Source organism: Arvicola amphibius, chromosome 11, assembly GCF_903992535.2.
Source record: "Arvicola amphibius chromosome 11, mArvAmp1.2, whole genome shotgun sequence".
NCBI lineage: Eukaryota > Metazoa > Chordata > Mammalia > Rodentia > Cricetidae > Arvicola > Arvicola amphibius.
Window position 1 is genome coordinate 97,222,873 of NC_052057.2, and position 20,365 is coordinate 97,243,237.

At 38.6% G+C, this 20,365-nt stretch overlaps 1 protein-coding gene across 2 annotated transcripts in view; it reads left to right on the forward strand.

Annotated features, from left to right (window-relative positions):
• Zcchc7 (zinc finger CCHC-type containing 7) overlaps positions 1-20,365 on the forward strand; it is a 169,065-nt gene that overhangs the window by 119,789 nt on the left and 28,911 nt on the right. For both annotated transcript variants that reach the window (XM_038346932.1, XM_038346933.1), the window contains exons 3-5: positions 4,552-4,595; positions 5,981-6,106; positions 6,926-7,096. In XM_038346932.1, the coding sequence (XP_038202860.1) occupies positions 4,552-4,595; positions 5,981-6,106; positions 6,926-7,096 (341 nt within the window). The remainder of the gene's footprint in view (positions 1-4,551; positions 4,596-5,980; positions 6,107-6,925; positions 7,097-20,365) is intronic.

Genomic DNA, 20,365 nt, shown 5'->3' on the forward strand with positions numbered 1-20,365 from the left:
AACCTAAAAGATGCAGGTAATGTGCTTTTTATACTGCCATTGAGGGAGAAAAGACTAAAGGGAAATCAATGGAGGTAGAAATGTTACTTAGTTTACATACTGACTAATTTTTTTAAAGACTTATGTGTACACGTGGGTATGTGCATGTGTGAGTGTAGATGCTGCAGGGGTCCAGAAGGAAGCTATCAGAACCCTTGGACCTGATGTGCATGCTGAGAATCAACTTCCAGAAAGAGTAACACATACTTTTAACCACTGAGTCATCTCACCAGCCCCTTTAGTTGATTTATTAAGTGAACATCAGTACCCCCTGATAACTAGGTAGTCATACTTTGATGTGTGGAAGCTACAAAGAGAAACACCACAGTTTAAGTCCAGAATGTTACACAGTTGTGAGTGATCTTCTCATAATGTTGAAGTAATAGATGGCAGTTATTGATCCAAATACTGTGTGGGGTGTCTTCAGATGCTCCAGAGAATACATGTGTAAGCATCCCTGCAGAGTACCATAGGATCGGGAAGTAATGAATATAACTAGAGCGGTGGGCCAGGAAAAGGAAGCACTAGATCATGGGCAGTGTTGTGTGATACTGTGTTCCACTTGCCATGGTAGCAAGGGACCTTCCAGAAAGAATGTTTTCACATTTCTGTTTTAGTCCAATAACAGTGGAATAGGATGGAATTTGAGAGAATGGAGAGAAGTTATTTTAATAATGTATGTCAGAAATTCAGTTGTCCAGAGCTAAAGTAATAGCATTAAGGCTGTTTGAGACAGACAACTTAGGATCTGATGAGCAGTCTTATGCCAGCTAAAAGATAAGATTTAAGGTTCTTAACCTGGAAAACAGACTGTGGCACCAAGTTGTTGGGGTTGATGATATCAGGAGAAAACGAAAACTATTGTTTTATATGTCTGATTATTTTTTTAAATTAGTTTACAGTACTGAAGTTAATTAAGCCTGGTGCTGAATACCTTGGCAAGCACTCCACTGCAGAGTCATCAGTAGTGAGGAAGAAAGAACTTTTGAGTGTTAGGAACCTGAGTTACCTATAAAGTTTCCATTTCAAATCTCCCGTAAAGATTTAGATTGCATAAGGAACTAAAGAAACAACCTATCTTGGAAGGACAGATTTGCTAGTATCCATTATGGGCAGATTGGCATACATTGGGAGAAGGAAGGCAGACATGGAGCAGACAAGATGAGACCAGAATGAGAAAAGTGAGTCACCAAAGAAGAGTAAGAAAGGTATTAAATATTTATCTATTTATATTGACTTTGAGGACCTCAGACATAAGGATAATCAGGACAGGTTGCAGAGGTAAGATTTGCACTTGATAGGAATGAACAAAGAAGGGCAGTGTGGAAGTCATCTGGGCTACACGTGGAGCTACATCCACAACCTGGGCCCACATGATGGAAGGAGAGATCCAACTTTCACAAGTTGACCTCTGACCTCCACATAGAGATGTGTATGCGTACATGTGTGTAAAAATGAATAAAAATTTAAAGAAGGAAGTAAAACTATCTTTACTTACAAGTGGTGGGATGTATATGTTGAAAATTGGCAGAAGCATACAACACAAGCTTTTAGAACTTAAGTGATTGCAACAGATTTATTTACACAATGTAGTATGAATGTATAAAGTCAGTTATATTTTATAAACTTATAATCAAAAATTGGAAAAACTTTACCATGAAAACTTAAAGTAAACTAAAAGATGTATTCATTTACAAGGCCCTTGATATGACCTGCTCTGTAGATTCAAGACAATGTCAAACAAAATCCCAGCAAATATTTTATAGAAATTTGCATGTTTATTCTAAAATTTATACCCAAAACAAAGGGCCTAGGATAGCCAAAACAGTCTTGAAAAGAATAAAAGTCAAGGGTGTGTATATATACCCCTGCATTTCATTTTTTGTTTTTGTTTTTGTTTTGTTTGAGGTTTGAAATGTAGCCGTGGCTGCCCTGAAACTCACAAAGATCTGCCAGCTTTTGCTTTCCAAGAGCTAGGATTAATGGCATTTCCCACTATCCCCAGCCTTGAATTTTTTAAGAACAAAATTAAATCAGCTATGTGGAGTTGGGAGAATGGTGTAGTCAGCAGAGTTCTTGCTGTCCAAGCATAAGGACCCATGCAAGAACCTGGGTACAACATACATCTCCAGTCCCTGCACTGGGGAGATGGAGATAGGCAAATCCCAGAGTCTCCATGGTGGACTACTCTAGTCAAATTGGGGGCCCTCAGTTCAATGGGAAACCCAGTGTTTAAAAAAGTATTGTGGAGAGCTGTCAGAGACACAAGATGATCTGGCCTCTATACAAGCATGCATGCACATGCTTATACACATGCATTCACACTCACCCAAAAGAAAAACGAGTTTTGTAATTCAAGTAATTATAGGGAGTCATTAAATTTTAATGATAAATGTTGGTGATACACAGAGCAGCTCTGAAAATTGCAATCCACCTGTTCCTTGCCTGTATCTTTTGAATGAAAGAATAATAATATGGTGGGATGAAGGAATGAAGCCGCAGCTATTTAATATATTCTCACTCTCAGTACATGTATGCAGCCTCCAAACTCCACAAAAAAAAAAAAAAAATCAGCAGCAGTACAGCATCTCTGCTTTCCTATGGATTGGCCTTTTTGTAAAGCAGCCTCATGATTTTCTTAGTACAGGTATTTTATTTTAAAATATGTTCCTAGACACTTGCTCCTGGTAGGCCTGAAAACATGTAGATTACTGCATTTCTCTTCAAAATCCTTTTCAGAGAAGCGAGTCAAGCTTGATTTGTGTTTTTAAGATAGGTGAAAGTAGTAAGGTTGGGTGGAGGAGGAAATCATAACTCGGCTTTTAGTCTTTTGTTGACACCTCCTTAGCTTCTGCATTAGTCATAGGTCCCTTCCTTGTCCGGAGAGGGACTAAAGGAATAGGAAGCATTTGCTAGTTTGTAAAAGGCCAATGCAAAGAAAAGAAAATAGCTGACACAGAAAAATTCTGTCCTCCTCCAGTCTTACAGCTGTATTTTTAGGTTAATGCTTAGTGGTTTATGGTTATGGTTTTTTGCTTTTGTTTTTGTTTTGAGATAGTTTTACTGTGTGGCTGTGGCTAGCCTAAGCTCATTTATGTAGGATGTGTTGCAACAATCCTCCTTCCCCTGCCTTCTGAAGTTTCTGGATATTTGACCTCTTGTTTTTCTCCTTTATGTCACTGTTTTTTATATTGTAAATGACATGCAAAATTCCTAACCTACGAAGTGAACTAGTTTTCAAGGTCTAGTGTTTTTAAAATGTTTTTAAAAAGTGGAGGCCAGCAAGATGGAGAAACAAGTGAAGGTATTTGTTTGCAAGAATATAGATGGAGATAGTGGTCAGAGTTTATATACCAACTCACAGAAAGCCAAGTCTAAAAGGTTAAGACAAGATTCTGAGGCTTGTTCACAAAAAGTTTTTATAATATCCTAGTGTTTGGGGTCTCAAAACCTTAAAAGGGTGGTAGGTTCACATCTCTAATTAAAGCTCTGCATGGTCGGGTAAAAAAATTGAAATGAGTTTCTTCCAGCATCTGCTGTTGGGTATTTGGGCCCTTTGCCTATCTTTTGTATTTGTATAGAGCTTGATATACAAAGCATTTTCTACAGGTCTCATTTGATCCTACAGAAGATTGTGAGTAGGCAGAGCAAATACTATAAATACTATTATCTCATTTCACAGGCAGAAACTATGAATGAGGCGTAGAGTGGTCAACTATTTATTGAGAGTCACACAGCTTTTAAGTAAAGTGCAGAGTAGATGGCTCAGTTGGGTGAGATTGCTGAGTGCATTGGCATCAGGACCTGAGTGCAAATCCTCAGCACCCGTGTGTAAAGTGGGTGTGAGCATATCACCTCAGCATTGTGGTAAGCAGTGACAGAGTGTGCTGCCGGACTAGTTAAAAGACACAAGCTACAGGTTCAGTTAGAGCCACTGCCTCATGTGAATAAGGTGGAGCGCTGGAGAATAGTACACCCAACATCCTCTTCTTCCCTATGGATGTCTCCTCACATGTGCTTGTGCACAGGCAGACACACAAAAACCTGACTTGCGAAGGCTCACGTGTATCTCTATTGGTAGGGTGCTTGTGTGGCAGGCACAAAGTCTTGAGTTCAATCCCTCTCACCACAAAAATAATAATGTAACATTTTATGACTAGAGAGACGGCTCAGCAGTTATGAGCATGTTTTGCCCTTGCAGAGGACCAGAGTTCATTTCCCAGAACTCATATGGGGAGTCTCATAACCACCTATAACTCCTGGTCCAAAATGATCTGACACCCTCTTCTGGCCTCCATGGGTACCCACACTCATGCACAGACACACAATTTTTAAAAAATAAAATAAGTCTGAAAAATAACATTTTAGACTTGCATAAGAATTTAAGATATTTAGCATTTCTCCGTTGTACCTTTAAGTTCCAGTTTGAGCACTAACAAGTTGAAGAACCGTTATGTGTCTGTATGGTTTTAGGCACTAAGAGTAACATTTTTGTTTTGTTTTGTTTTATAGGAGAAGGTGATGCAAACTGGTTCATCATTGACAAAGACATCGAGGTAAAATCAGATTTTTAAAAATTCTGAACAATAGTTTAATATTGTCCTTTGATCTATAGCTTTCCATTTGTTTTAATACAATAATTTTTGGAAAAGTAATAGCTTTTTTAAAAAGTCATGGTCCCTATAACTTAGAAGAGAAAGTTTGATTATTTTAGTATGTGTATGATTTAGTATGATTTAACTTGCCAGAAATTTAACTCAGCTTTGATTTTTGTCTGCTGATGGGTAGCTATAATCATTTGATACCCTTCTGCTTGTTTCTTCTTTGCCATGATGATTCCTGTTAGCCCCTATGGCTGCTACTACTAAGCTCAACACCGGAAATAACTGTTTCTTCAGTATAAGGAAATGGTCAGGCTATATTTAGAATGTTGCAGGTGCTTGTGTCAATTATTAGCCTTATTGTAGCAAATACTTAAAAATAAACTTTAAAAAGTTGTTTTCAAGTTGATGTCAAGTTCTAAGATATCTGTAGACTGGAGATAACTGTCAATCAGCTCAAGAGAATAACAAGTAAAAACTGAAGCTTTTTCAAAAATGGAATTTATTTATGTATGTATTTATCTTTTTTTGAGACAGGGTTTCCTACATAGCCTAGGCTGGCCTCAAACTCGAGATCCTCCTGCCCCGGCCTCCCAAGTGTTGGGATTATAGTCATGAACCACCATGCCTGGCTTTAAAGATGGAATTCTGCCAAGCAAGATAAGCGCATGGTTGGGATTTGCATATTCCTCTTTAGGTATTTCATATGATGTGTTTTGCTCATGTTCTTTCATAGATAATAGAATTTAACTAGAATATAAGACAGCTAGAACTGGGTCGCTGTAGCAGAATGTACAAGGACTATAGTGGAAGAATATTATCTCATACTCTTAGAAAGTATGATTAGTTTTATAGGCAAAAGAAGCAGCCCTGTGCTTTTCAAAAGAAAAGTTATAAAAGTTGGTAGTTATGTTTTATAATGTTTTAAAGCACAAAATCATAAAAATACCATTCCCTACCTAAAATTTTAAGCGAGTCTCTCATTCACCAGTAAATGGTATATGTTTAGATATAGAAGTTAGCAACAACTAAGTGAAGCATATCAGTATTCATGCTAGACCTGACCCCGTAAGTGGAGAATAATAAATGGGAGGGAGTCATGTGGGCAAGTGTAAAAAAAAAATAGGACTATCATTGTCCCCACCTTTACAGGGTGGGGTCCACATCCAGGAGTTAGGTTGGACACAGGTGTCTGTCAATTCTTGTGTCTTACCAAAGTAATCTAACTGACCTAAAATACAGTTCTTACTTGTTAATAGTTTTAAGAGGAAGAATAGGTAGGTTTCCTTAAACTGACTGAAGTAATTTTAATTCTTGATTTTTTTTCCTCCTACTCTTAGGCCAAGGTAGGCAATAACAGATCATCTGGAAGATGGACCAACCGATACTATTCAGCCGACAAAAATGTCACATGTAGAAATTGTGATAAACGTGGCCATTTGTCAAAAAACTGCCCCTTACCACAAGTACGTGAGATGCATGATTTTTCTTTCTTGTTAAGATGGGACTGTTTGGCTTAGAAACCTATGACTTAGACTCAGCTCTTGTTCAAGTGTGTTGGATTACAGGAGGCTCATGAGCCAGGCACAGGGTTGGGCAGTAAGTGCAGCATCTGGAAACCCTGGGATCTGTTTCAACTTCCCTATTATGAGGTGTGTGACTGTGTGCAAATCACTTCCTATCCTATGCCTTGAAGACTGAGCACAATGATTCCCTTTCCTTTCAAAGCCATCTCCTCTTTAAGCAGCATATTTCATTGTGGGATGATTCTCATTGTTTTCTTTTGTAAGTGTGTACTAACACAAATCATGTAAAGCAAGTGCATGTACCTTTGGAGCACCACAGAACTGGAACTCTTAGACGTTGTGGCATGTAGTTACCTGGTACACACGTTCCTTCCTTACCTAGTACCTCTCCTAAACAAGTCTTCGCAGGCTTACTTCTGCTTCTTTCTCTGTTCCTCCCATGGCTTAGTTTCCAGATGTCCTCATTCTGTTTTCCTAGATATTTCTACTCTATGACTATTCCTCTGTAAGATAGATATGCTAAGTAGGTGCCAGCTGGGCATATATCCAGACCTAAGACTTTGGGGCAGCAACATACTGATAGCTGTGTCAAACTCTGAGTCCAGACATTTGTCTGATTTACAATTCTGCTCAAGGTTGGACCTTCACTGGATTTCGAGTTAGAAATAAGTTTTTATGGAATTATGTAGGTAAGGAGTAACCAATGTTCTACCATTTGAAACTGTTACTAAAGAAAGTTTGTGTTTGTCTGCCACATAGAAAGTCCGGCCTTGTTGCCTCTGCTCGGAGAGAGGACACTTCCAGCATGCCTGTCCAGCCCGTTTCTGCTCAGACTGCTCTTTGCCCATGCCCTCCATGCACAGATGTCTTGAAAGATCTTCCTGGAGAAAACGATGTGGCCGATGTGATATGACAGGCCACTATGCTGACGTAAGTATCCTTAATGTAATTAATCTCTGTCGAGACTTTGGACAGTATACCAATTATACCAATTATAGCCATCACCAGTCTTCTTGAAAGAATGGTTATTTTTGTTTGTTTGACACAATCTGTAGACCAAGCTGGCCTCAAATTGTGAGAGCCACCTGTCTCTGCCTCCCAAGTGTTTGGATTAAAAGTGTGTGCCACGGGCTGAAGAGATGACTCAGTGTTAAGAGCACTGGCTGCTCTTCTAGGGGACCAGGGTTTGATTTCCAGCACCTACATGGCAACTCACAGCTATCTGTAACTCCCAATTCCTGGGGATCCAACACCCGCACATAGACACACACGCAGGTGAAACACCAATGCACATAAAATGAAAAATAAAACAAAAAAGTGTGTGCTGCCACACTAGAATGTTTATTGTTCCTTAAACTCATTTGTCATAGCCTACTAACCACTTGCCATGCAAAGCGGTGCTCTAAATGTCAGGCATAGTCCTACTAAAGAATCCATCAGGAGGGATACCAGCAGTGGTTTTGAGCCCATGCTAGTATCTTTAATTTATTTACTTACTAAATAAAGATTAACTTTCAAGAGATATATAACATGGAAGTTTTGCATATGAATTCGTGTATGTTTAAATGAAAATAGATGTGCACTTACACATTTTTTACAGATGTGCATGTGAAACCTGGCCTGATATTCTTGTTGGTGATTTTTACATGTGGTAAAATAATGCTAGTCTAAGACAATAAGTATATACCTCCCAGGACTTTAAATATGCCATTTTATTGGGTCTTTTGTATATTTAAAAAGTAACTCAGGCATTATAGTGTGGCCTATAATTCTAGCTCCTAAGAGTCCTAGACACAAAGATCTCAAGTTTTGAGGCCAGCAAAACCCTTTCTCCAAAAAGTGCTTTTTAAAAAAATAATAAGAAAGTACAAGTAATTTAGAAGACATTTCAGTTATTTGCAGCATAGAATGATGCAACGGACCTTGCTTACCTCCTATTTTAAATGTGTATGGAGGGAATAGATCAATTCTAATCATATTAGAGCCCAGAAAAGCTAATAATGATGTTGTTCCAGCTTTGATAGGGAATATGTATCTTTCTACACTCAGTTTTCTCTTTACTTCTAAAGGATGTGTCACTAGGGTCTGTCATTTTAGCTCTCAGTTGCATACATTTCTACAGAGTAACAACAGATGTTTATTTTGTATTTAAGAGTTAATCATTGATAAGTCATTTTCACACTCACTTGGGTGCCATCCCTTGTTGTTTTAGGTTGGTTCTCATTGTCTTTCCAGTGCTAAAGTTGCAGACTTGTGCCAGAAGGCCAGGCCAACTGATGAATGTTGGTCAGATTACTCTTAACTACTGCACCACATCCCTCCCCAACATGACCTTCAGAACTGACAGTATCCATTTCTGCTGGGGCTCTTTGCAAGCCTTCCACTTCCCTCTGTGAGGAACCCTTCAGTTCAAACTCTTAACCTCTAGTGGTACTATCTTCTAACCTTCTTGCTAGTTCCACCTTCTTACCCACTACTACACTTTTTCACCCTTTCTCAGAAGACTTCTGAACCCTCATTGATAATAGAATGTTTTACAAGCTAAAAAAAAAAAGCAAGTGGAACTAACAAGATGGGTCAGTGGGTATTTTTAAAAATTTAAGTAGATCAACAAAGTTTAACTTTTTCTTCCTATGTTCATACTTGAACATCTGTTTTGCCAGAACCAGATACATAAATGCAAACAAAATTCATAATAAAAACTGATGAGTCATGATCAAACTCTTGCTATATTTTAAATCTTTCATTAGTTACCAACAGTGCAAAAACCACTTAAGTAAAATTCCAGTTTTACAATCTGAAGGATAGCGATACGGTCCAAAATGTAAGTCAGCCTGCACCATTGGTTATTGTCCTTCAAATGACACACACGAATATTGAGTATGAAAAGTCTCCCATCCTGAAACTGCCAGAGACTGTTCTCATCTCAATAACTTTTAAATCAGAGTCCTCTTGTATATCTCAGGCTGGCCTTAAATTCCTAGTCCTCTTCCCAGCTCCCTGAATGCTGTAATTGCTAATGTTCGTCCTCTACCTGACTTCAACAACTCTTTGATTCTTTTATTTTTGGTAATGGGGCCTTCTCACTATGTAGACTCAGAGAGATACAAAATTGTATTTGAGAAACTAGCTATTCTGAACTTATCTTTCTCGCTCTGTCTGTTCCGATCTTGAAGGACGACAGTCAGCACTGTTTTAGCACCAGTGTAAAGGAACAGTTCGCAGCAAGTCTAGAGTCTCAGCCACTCTCGTCATACTTGTTACTGTCCCGGCATCATCTATGAATTCTGACTCTATACTATTATAAACACCTGCTTTGCTCATTTGCTTTCTGTTTTCAGTAGGCAGCTAATCATTTTTGTTTCCTTGTTTTTTGCTTTTTGGTGTGTGGGAGGGGGAGGAAGAGATGGGAAGGTCTCACAAGGTAGGCAGCTGGCTGTGTGTACCAGCATAGTCTTCTGCCTCCTGAGTACTGGGATTATAGGCATGTACCACCAATCCTATCTTAGAGTAATCCTTTTTAAACATGTCCCAGATTACTTCAAAATTCTCAAGTATGTCTTTGTATCTCTTTGAGTCAAAGTTCAGACTCATACAGTCTGCACATGGTCCATGTATGCTCTTGACTTCTTAACTGTTGGTTTCCTATAGTAATCCCTGTTGCTTACTTTATTTAGACGATTTCCTTGAAAGACCAAATAAACTTTTCTCTGTACCCACCCTCAGTTACTCTTCCACTAGTTCCCCACAAGAGCCTACTTCCTCATCTTTATTACATCTACCCAAATGTGTCCTTTTTGTCCACCCTGGTTAAAACAGCATATCTCTACACCTTCAACTCCCTGCCTCCTTTCCTATTTTTTCTCCATAACACTTAGATCTAATACTGAATTCTTTTTTCTCTCCTCTACTTTGAACATAAGCTGCATGTCTGTTTTCAGAATGTGTGTCATTGTAACTCTAGTTTCTAGGACAGTGCTGCACTGTTGGAGCTCAGTAGGATTTTGAATAATGAATTAGTGAATGAGTTGGGGATGACGGATCCTATGCATCCAACCTCCAGTTAAATGAGTCAGAGTTGTCAAGCCTTGCACATAAGCATACCTGCTAGGACATTCTTAGTTTGAGTGGTAACAAAGTTGACCAAGTAATTTTCCTAGTGCTGTTTAAAATCATTTCAATAGACTTTTCAGAGGCCAGCTTACTTACAACATACTCAAACTAGTGGTATTTCCTAAGGAAAAGGCAGTCCATTTACCTTTCTTCCCCAGGATTTTTAGTAATCAACTCTAGATTTGTGTTCCATTGTTTTTTTTTAAACATTTACCTTGCTACCAAATACTTTCCGTAAATAATGTATGTTTTAAGTGAATGTTATAGCTATTTTGCAGCCCTTTAATTTGGGCCTATCAACTGTCAAGTTCAATAAAGAATCTTAATCAGTGACCTTGTGGTGAAATATATATATACTATGTCAACTTAAATGACTTAAAAGAGAACAAATTCAAGAAAAGATAAGATCAAGTTCAGGAAGCCTTTACAATTCAAGTGATCGAGAAAAAACTAATTTTCCTGTTAATTTACTTGAAAAGAATGCAAACTACTGACATTAAGACTGGCTTAATGGTGATTGCAAAATAATACAAAAATGTACTGACCTAGCAAGGGTTTGGGAGATGAAAATATAGTAACTTCTCCCTCCCTGGATTATTTTTTCTTGTTTTAGTTATTGTTGTTGTCGCTGCAAAACAGTTTGGAACCCAAATGCTAAGGAAGGAAAAAGCTTATTTTAAAAATAAAGTCTGAGCTGGTGAGATGGGTCAAAGAGTAAAGTAGTTGTCCCAAGCCTGGCAGCCTGAGTTCAGTCCCCTGCTCCTACATGGCAGAAGCCGAGAACCAGTTCTTGAAAATTAGCTTATGATTTACACACCACACTCATGGTGGCATGGGCATGCCCACACAATAAATAAATAAATGTAATAAAATTATATATTATAATTGGTTAGTTTATTTAAATAAATGTGTAGTTGATAATCATCACACTAATTTGGGGAGTAAAGAAGATAGTCCAGCATTTTTCACATGTGTTATTTAAGCATATTAAAGCTAAGAGGCATGACTAGGATGTATTGATTTGCTTAATTAAGGTAATCATTAAATGAACTTATAAGTGCTTATTTAGTTGAGAGGCCAGGATACCAACAAGAAAGTAGACCTCTTCACTTTGTTCTTGTTAATTAATTTGCTGATCAGAGCTGTGGGCCCACGTACCATGATGTGTGAGTGGAGAACAAAGGACAACTTTGGGGAGTCACTTCTCTCCTTCCACCTTGTTGAGGCAGGTCTCTCACGCTGCTACTGCTGCTCTGCATACTCCAGGGTAGCTGACCCTCAAGTTTCAGGGGTGATTCTCCTGTCTCCTCTTCCTATCTTGCCACAGAAGTTGCCTTGCTTTGATTCTGTGTTGCTGTGACAAAACACTGACCACAGCCAACTTGGAGGCATTTTTCTCAGTTGAGAGCCCCAGACGGCTTGAGCCCCTGTCAAGCTGGTAAAACAGTAACTAGCATAGTAGTGCTCAGACTGTAGACCCACGCCTCTGCACTCAACTCTTTATCTCGGCTCAGGGATTGCACTTGGTCCTTAGGCCTGTGCAGCTATCATTTTTACTCTCTAAGCCATCTCCCCCAGCCCGATTCGGTCCTCATAATCATTTCAGTGAAAATTGCTTATATTGTCATTGTTAAGAGAATAAATCCCAAGCCAAGAATTAGTCATTCATTGGAACTGTTCCTAAGTCTCTTAATTAATAAATGAATATCTGAACTACTTGTTATTGCATATACATGTTCTACATTTTAAGTTGAAGCTATGACCTTAACACATTGAAAGTTTGAAGAATACAGCCTTGTTTTGAAATTCTGTTAAAAACAATTTCCTTTCTCAACGTCTCTAACCTGAAGAATTGCTCTGCCCTCTTAAGCTGTCATCTCCCACATGCGTCACAGTCTAACACTTGGCCCTAGAGATGAGCCTAGCAGCTAATGGCAGGATTTCTTAGTTGACTCTAAGAATATGCTAGTAGAGGGTAGAAACAGTTCTTTTCTCCAAAAGAAGAGAGATTGCCCTCCCAAGAGCCTACAGTTTGCTTAAGAATTATGTGGCACTTAGAAATGTGCTTATTCTTAGTATAGTCATGAGACTGTGACAAAGCAGATTGACACCAGAAATAAGAACAAATTCTGATACAGTTGAGTTGTGATTAAGGAAGATAATGATTATTATCTTCATTAAAGCCCTGTAAGGTTACAAACATACTAAACACTGCAAACTAAGGTCAACTCTCCTAAACTTCATTGATGCCAGACAGCTTCTGTTAAATTCTGCAAATCACTTTCGAACCATACAGGTATATACTAACCATACAGGTATATACTAACCATACAGGTATATATTAACCATACAGGTATATACTAACCATACAGGTATATATTAACCATACAGGTATATACTAACCATACAGGTATATATTAACCATACAGGTATATACTAACCATACAGGTATATACTAACCATACAAGTATATACTAACCATACAGGTATATACTAACCATACAGGTATATACTAACCATACAGGTATATACTAACATGCAGTGTATCCAACCATTTGTCATTCAGCCCATCATTGTCACTTGTAGAGTCTACAGTTCCCCAGTACCATTGTCATCTACAGAGTCCACAACCTAGAACTACACAATTAAATTAAAATTGGGGTAAAAAAATCAATATATTAAGGAATTTTACAGTGTTGTATTAGGCCGCATTCACAAATGTCTTTGGCCACACTAAATAGTGTACAGAATTTCTCTTGAAACTTTAAAATGTTTGTAGAACGATTTCTATATATGCTTGTTTATATGTATTTGTTCATGATTAAATAGAATAAAAATTACCTACCAGGTTGTTAACCTTGATTTTCCTCTGTACACTGAGAATAGAGACGGGCTGGGAGATGTAATTAGCTTTTCCTCTATTTTTATCATATTCTTTCATTTGTATAAAAGGAGAGAAGGGGATAATTATTTCTGAAAGACTCCAGTGTAATCCAAACTCAGTGTCACAGCCTGTAACTCCAGCTACTTGGGAGGCTGAAGCAGAAGATCACCAAGTTCAGTACCAGTCTGGGCCACTTAGTGAGAACTCCTAGTAAATAAAATATGCCAATTAGGATTGCTGATATAGCTCAATGGTAAGCCATTTGCCCAGGCTGGGTGGCAGTGTTACTATGGTTATATCAAGAGTCATAGATGCATTTTATTTCTCTTGTTCTTTATTGCCTATTTTATGATGACGTGTATTCATTTTTATCTTATATATTCAAGGTGTAATTACACTATTCTATCTATTACATATAAATATTTTATGTCATAAATACTTTAGGAATAGTATAATCAGTGTTTATACTATCGAGTGTTTTTAGCCATTCTAATAGATGTGTATTACTGCTCTTTTTGGTTTGTGTCTGCCTAGTGACTAACATTGTTGAATATCCTTTTGTGTGTTCATTTTTATCCTTGGGTTGTCTTTGATGAAGTGTCTAGATCCCTTCCCATTTTTAATTGTGGTGCTTATTGTCTCATTATTTTAGATATAACTCTTTTTGCCTATATGATTCAGAAGTATTTTTCCCAATCGACAGCTTATCTTTTTACTCTCTAGGTTGTTCTTTGACTAACAAGTTTGTAAATTTGAAGTGCAACTTACTGGTCTTTCTTTTTGCAGTTTATGTTTCTGGTGCCATTTCTAAGAACTCTTTACCCAACCTCAGAACATAAAAATTTTGTCCTGTGAGTTCTTTCATATATTTTACAGTTTAATGTTCATATGCTGACTGTGGTCATTTTGAGTCGGTCATACACGGGTGTGGGTTTGTTTTCACCAGTCATTGGAGCCCGTCCTTTGTGTGTCTGTTAAGACACGTGACCACACTTCTATGAGTTGATCCCTAAATGTGATTCTGTGGTACTGATTTATACATTTCCCACAATCCTGGTACCCAACTCTTGATTACTGTAGCCCCACAGTCTTAAATCCAGATAGTAAATATGGTTTCTGAAAGCTTTCTCTAATTACATTTCCTTTCTCTCTCCAATTGATTAGTATATTAGCTTTCTTACCTGTGATAAATTCTGGTTGAACTTTGATTATTGAGTTTAATCTATTGACGACTGTAGGGACAGTTGACTCTACTGAGTGTTCTAAGCCCATAAATACTGTATTTCTTACTACTTTGTTTGGTTTCTTTTTTGAAGAGCTTTAAAGATTTCAGTATCTACATGCTCCCCATTTAAATTTACACATATTTTTATTGCAATTGTACCAAATATTTTTTTACCAAATTACCCTTCAGTCATTTATTGCTTATGTATAGAAAAATATTTAGGATTAAGTATTTGCAGTAATTCTCAAATGTTATAACTAGTTAACTGGTCTTGGTTTCCTGTGTTTTCCGTGTTTACAGTGAGTGTTCAGTGCTTTTATAGTTGTGTGTGGGTGTCAGTTGTCTTCTTCAACCACTTCCTCCCTTATTTTTTTGAGGCACAATTCCATCAAAGCTAGAGCTTCCCTGTTTGGCTGGACTGTAGCTGGCCAGCAAGGTCCAAAGATCCTCTTGCCTCTGCCTCTCCAACACTAGGATCACAGGAGTGTGCCACCTTGCCCTGCTTTTTACATGAGTGCTAGGGATCAAACTCATGTCTTTATGCAAACACTTTACCAACTGAGCTAATCCCCATAATGATGTTTTTAAAAATGATCTTTTACATTAGAATTGTGAAGGATCAACAGCACAACTCTGGGACAAAAGTGTATCTGACATACCGTGGACACTATGGGAATCTTGAGAGAAAAGAAAAAGAAAATTTTCACAGAAGAATTCCATGATAATTGCATAACTAGATAAATAGTACTGAGTGATCGAGCACAATCATGAGTAGAAATAACTTAATGTAGTTAATAAAGGAACTGATTTGTTTCGTTAGGTTTTTGTTACTTGAGATGCTGTTTTATTTTGTAGGGGAACGTGTTACAGTAGTGTTGCAGGGATATCCAGGATACACTTGGAGCAGCAATAGGACAGCTGGGGGGTGGAGCCGCAATGGGACAGTTCTGGGGGGGGGGGGGGTAGAGCCACTATAGGACAGCTCTGGGGGGAAAGAGCCACAATGGGACAGCTCTGGGGTGGCGGGGGGGGGGGGGTGGGGTGAGTAGGGGAAGGGGTTAGAGCCACAAATGGCAGCTCAGCCCGAAAAGAAAGGTGTCCTCACTATCAGGAAGCCAGGCTACCTGAACCTGGGTTGCAGTGGGGGATGGTCTCACTGCAGGATATAGGGATCCCGCTCTTCTCCTGGAGAGCCGCTACAGCTGAGTTCTGCTCTGTTCCATTAAGGGAGCGTCCTAGCAGAGCTATCTGCTTCTTCTTCAGCCCAAGATGTGTCTTCTTTTGCTAACACTCTGCTAAAGGGAAGCCTCTCTTCTGCCTGGTCTTGCTTAGCCCCCTTAAGGAGCATCCTAGCAAGGTTCTTCTGTTCTGCTCCACCTTGCTGAGGCCCCCTAGGGAGCGTCTCAGCAAGGTTTTTCAGCTCAATCCCCTAAGGGGCATCCCAGCCAGGTTCTTCTGGTCTGCACCTGCAAATGAAGGTCCATCTCCCAAGACTCTTTTGAGAAAGAGATTTATTTGGGAAGGAGGAATCCAGGAGAGCTGCTGCCTCTGCCAGGGAGGGATTAAAGGCAGCCCTAGGGCAGCTTTAACTGAAGGGGTAGAGAGGTTTATATAGGGCTTCTAAGGGGCATAGTTTTCCCTGGGATAAGAAGGATTGGTTAGTTTTTCCCTGCTCAGGGATTGATCAGTTTAGCTGGTCAGGGGCAGAGATGGCTCTGACTTTATGGCCAAACTGTGTTTCTTTCACTGGTCCTTCTTAGCTTTTTGACACTAATCTTACGACCAGGGCAAATTTCTTTCACTAGATCTGATTCTAGGGACGAAGTGTGTTTCTTTGACACTAGTTTCAGATCCAGGGCACATGTCTTTAGTCCTGGGTTCAGGGATAAAGATATTTTTCTCCCTGGCCCAGGTCTCAAATCCAGGGTGTGCTTCTTTCACTGACTCTGGGTTCAGAGCTCAGTAATTGGTTGGCTTCCTGCTTCAGTTGTCCCTTTTACCCTACATATTTTATATATGTAAATGTAAATAATGACAAATTCACTGTTTATTGGGCACTATCAGAAAGCTTGTGACAGTTAAGAATTAAATTAAGAATTAAACATAAGTTTTTGTTGCTGTTCAAGTATAGGAATGTCAGTTTTTAAGACATGGAGGAACTAGGCTGGTGATATGACTTAACAAGTAAGACACTTGTCACAAAGCTATATGGCTTGAGTTTGATTTCCAGAATCTACATGGTAGAAGGGGAAAACCAACTCCAGCAAGTTGTCCTCTAACATCCGCATGCATGCACACATATAAATGTGAATAAATAAGTGAATAAATGTAAAAGTTGTCTAGAAAGAAATGTCAGAAATGAAGAGATAGTGCAGTTGTTAAGAGCACTTGTTTTTACAGAAGACCCAAATTCCATTCCCAGCACCTACATGATTTCTCACAACTGCAGCTCCATGGGATCATCAGCATCAGCTGTAGACATAGTGTACATATATTCATGCCCTCAAAACACTCATGCAGATAAAATAAATAAATGTAAAAAGGTTAATTAAAGAGAGAAGAAATGCAGGTTCTGGCCACGGTAGCGTGCCATTCAGGAGGCTGGGAGTGGGATTGCCACTTCAAGGTCAGGCAAGACTACATAGTGAAACTCTGTCTCAAAAACTAACCAAATAACTAAATCCTTAAGTCAGTGAAAAAATAGACGTTCTGAGTAAGTTGAAAGTTGTAAAGAAATTCAAGATACTGGAGAACAGGAGCCCCTCTTCACCTGTGTACATTATTGTGTATTTAGTAGCATACCATCAAGATAGTTTTCCAGAACGACCAGGAAACTTCCAAGTTTCTCCTTCCCTGATGGAAATTGCTGGTTACTGTTAAAAAGGAAGTGTTTACAAAATGCTGTGACCATTACTGTTTTGACATTATAAGGAAAGGAAATCAACTTAGTTTGAGAAAATTGAGCAAGAACATGTCACTTTGAAGATGGGGTGGGATGCTATTGGTTTTTCACCAGTAGCCAAAAGACTTTGATTTTTTTGTTGTCAGAAGTTACCTATAAGATACAAAGTCAGATATCCTCTGATCCAGTATCCTTTTCTATATACTCTTGAACAACTGAAAACATTAAGTAGACCTCATCTGAATGTCTTAGGTGCTCCTCAGTTCAGTTTTTTTCCACTATGAAGAAGGGAGCCACAGTGGCTACATCTAAGTAAAATCTAGTTTATCCTTTCCTTTTTGATTTTTTTCTTTGAGTCTTTGCATTCCTGCTAGGTTTGACCACAAAGAAGAGTTGACCACGATCCAGTGGAATCTTGGCTACCTTATTGATGTCCATTTGTTCATAACCACATAAAGCTTCAATAAAAATATACAGAGTGCCAGTGTCATGACTGTAGAAATAACTAATAACAGTTGAGTGCTTGCAGTACAGCAGGCATTGTCCTAAGGAATTAATCTTATCGAGTCTGACCATCCCAGCACCCATTGAGAGAGTTCTGAGAGCCTCTTTTACCAGTAAGAAAGCTGAGACACAGCAGTGTATAATTTGCCCAAGACAGTAAGTACAGGGCCCAGGATTTGAACCCAGCCATTTATTTGGTTCTGGCATGTCAGTTTTAACTCTTGTGTTCTCATGATTCTTTGTCTTCATTTTCTCCTATTGTTTTGCTTGCAGTATCCTTCGATAAAAACAGCGCGTGTTAGAAGATTAGCAGCTGCTTGTAAAATGAACTTGTATCAGTCATTGGAATCATAGATCATCTCCAGAAACATTTGCGATTTCTTATACAAAATTCTTTTTCAAAAGAAAATGTCACTTAAGAGAATTGAGTGTGTGTGTGTGTGTGTGTGTGTGTGTGTGCGCGCGTGCGCTTAGTTTTAAATATTTTTCTGTAAAATAAGGAAAATTTCATTTTTAAATAAAACTGAAATATAATTTGGCAAACTTTATGCCCTTACAACTGCACTTAGGATACTACAAAAAAAGTCAATATTTTAGACAAAAATAAAAGCTTGTCAGTTTTCCTGATTGTAGAGGATTATCAATATAGAGACTGATTAAAATTTGACCTTATATAAAAAGATGGTTCTGTGGAATCTAGTTCATTTTGGAAGCAGCTTTAAAATATTGATCAGTGAATGGCTCTTTATACTGACTGCTGAAAAAAATGTAGATTCTGCATACATTGTCACATATAGGTGATGTACATATGTATAAATGTATTTGTGTCGATGTGTTTTATAGCTTCTCTTTACCAACAATAGCCAGTTTTTATGCAGAGTAGAAATAAAGCAAGCAATCTTAATACAGTAACATCTTGAATTTTAATTATAGATTTCTGTAATTTTAGACCTTCAAGCTGTTTTCTGTATAATTTTATTTAAAGTAAATGTTAGGATACTCTCTTAAATTTATCCCCTAAGATAAATTCTAGCTCACATATACTCCGTGTATATGCAGTAGGAAATGTACATACATTGTGTGTCAGAGGAACACATACACACACAGTGATTACCAAGTGTTGGACAATTGGCTGGCTTGAGAGGAGTGTGTTGACCAAGCTCCAGCATAGGGTCCTCCATTTGAAATGAGGGACCTAAAACGATGTAAATGTGTGTGTGGAGAGGTTACGCTGATGGTTGGATCCAGAAGCTGGAATCTTTTTCTTGCCATCACTTCTCGTTCAACAAATTTTAGACAAAATTATTCTCTTAAGTTTTTGTTTTATTTAAGCTATTCACCATCGATGAATATTGCTTGTTTTATTAAATCTTTTGTTTTGCTACAGTGACTTAAGGGGCCATCTCTTAACAGCAGAGGCTTTGACAAAGCACCAGAGGATTCTGTTAAAAAGTTATGTTTCGTAATTGTAGTTGTCGTGTCAGAGCCTAGCTGACTTGGAGCTGAAGGATTTTTGTGAGATGAGTAGCAGTGCCAGCAGGGACCCAAGTCTCCTGGGCTGGCCGCGCTCTCATTAAGATTTGCCGCTAGCAGTGGCGGTGTTCAGCATGTATGTGACGTGCATTCTGTTATTGTATGCTTGGCTTGTCAGCCTGCAGCTTTCTGACACTCACTTATGTCACTCTTTATTCAGAGAGGAAGAAGCTTTTGATAATTTGACAAGACAAGCTCTTAAACGATCTAGGTCATGGCCTTCACTGTCTGTGATTGTGAACATATTTCCTGAAAGCCCTGTCACTCATCACAGCTACATTTTCTCCCGGGGAGCCACAGGCCTGTCCCGGTCTCTTGTCAGCTCATACATTTTGGTTATTCATATACCAAATACAGTACTGAGGGGTTTTTTTTCTTCCCTTTTGCAAATGCTAGCATGTTAGTAAGGCTAATCCTTTCTCCTGTGCTGTGTTCCCAGCAGGGCTGCGTTCAAGGGCTCTCTCTAGTACAAGGCAGACAACTGGCCAAGGGGAGCTGAGGAGGAGGAAAGGCCGCTTAGTGCTGTTTTTGTGTTTGTTCATTGTTGTGGAAATATGAGAACTGGTGGCAAGGGCCTTGTCTGTTGAGCACTTGAGTCTTGGTCTGCTGTCAGGGGCTGTTTAAGATTGAGTGTTTTATTTTCTTTGATGTACGCATTTGAGAATAGGGAAGTGGGAATTAAACAACAGATGCCCTAAGCCGTTGTTCTCAAAAACAATAATTAGCACCTGATAAAATTCAATATGGGTCAAAATGCACAATATAAACTCTCAATTCATCTGGCATAGCAAACTGTGTTGATACATCTTTGAATTTTATGAATAATAACAATCAGTTATTCATGTATTATCCAAAATACAATAGACAGGAAAACAAGTTGGGCAGAAGTTGGCAAACAGTGTACCACATTGCAGAAACAGATGTACAAGTACGCTCTGTGTGTTCAGTTCTGTGACTTAAGGACACCCTGTGGGTCCATCTACCTAAGTGTCAGTAAAGGGGGAGCACCAAGGCAGTAATAATACAGTTGTATATTTA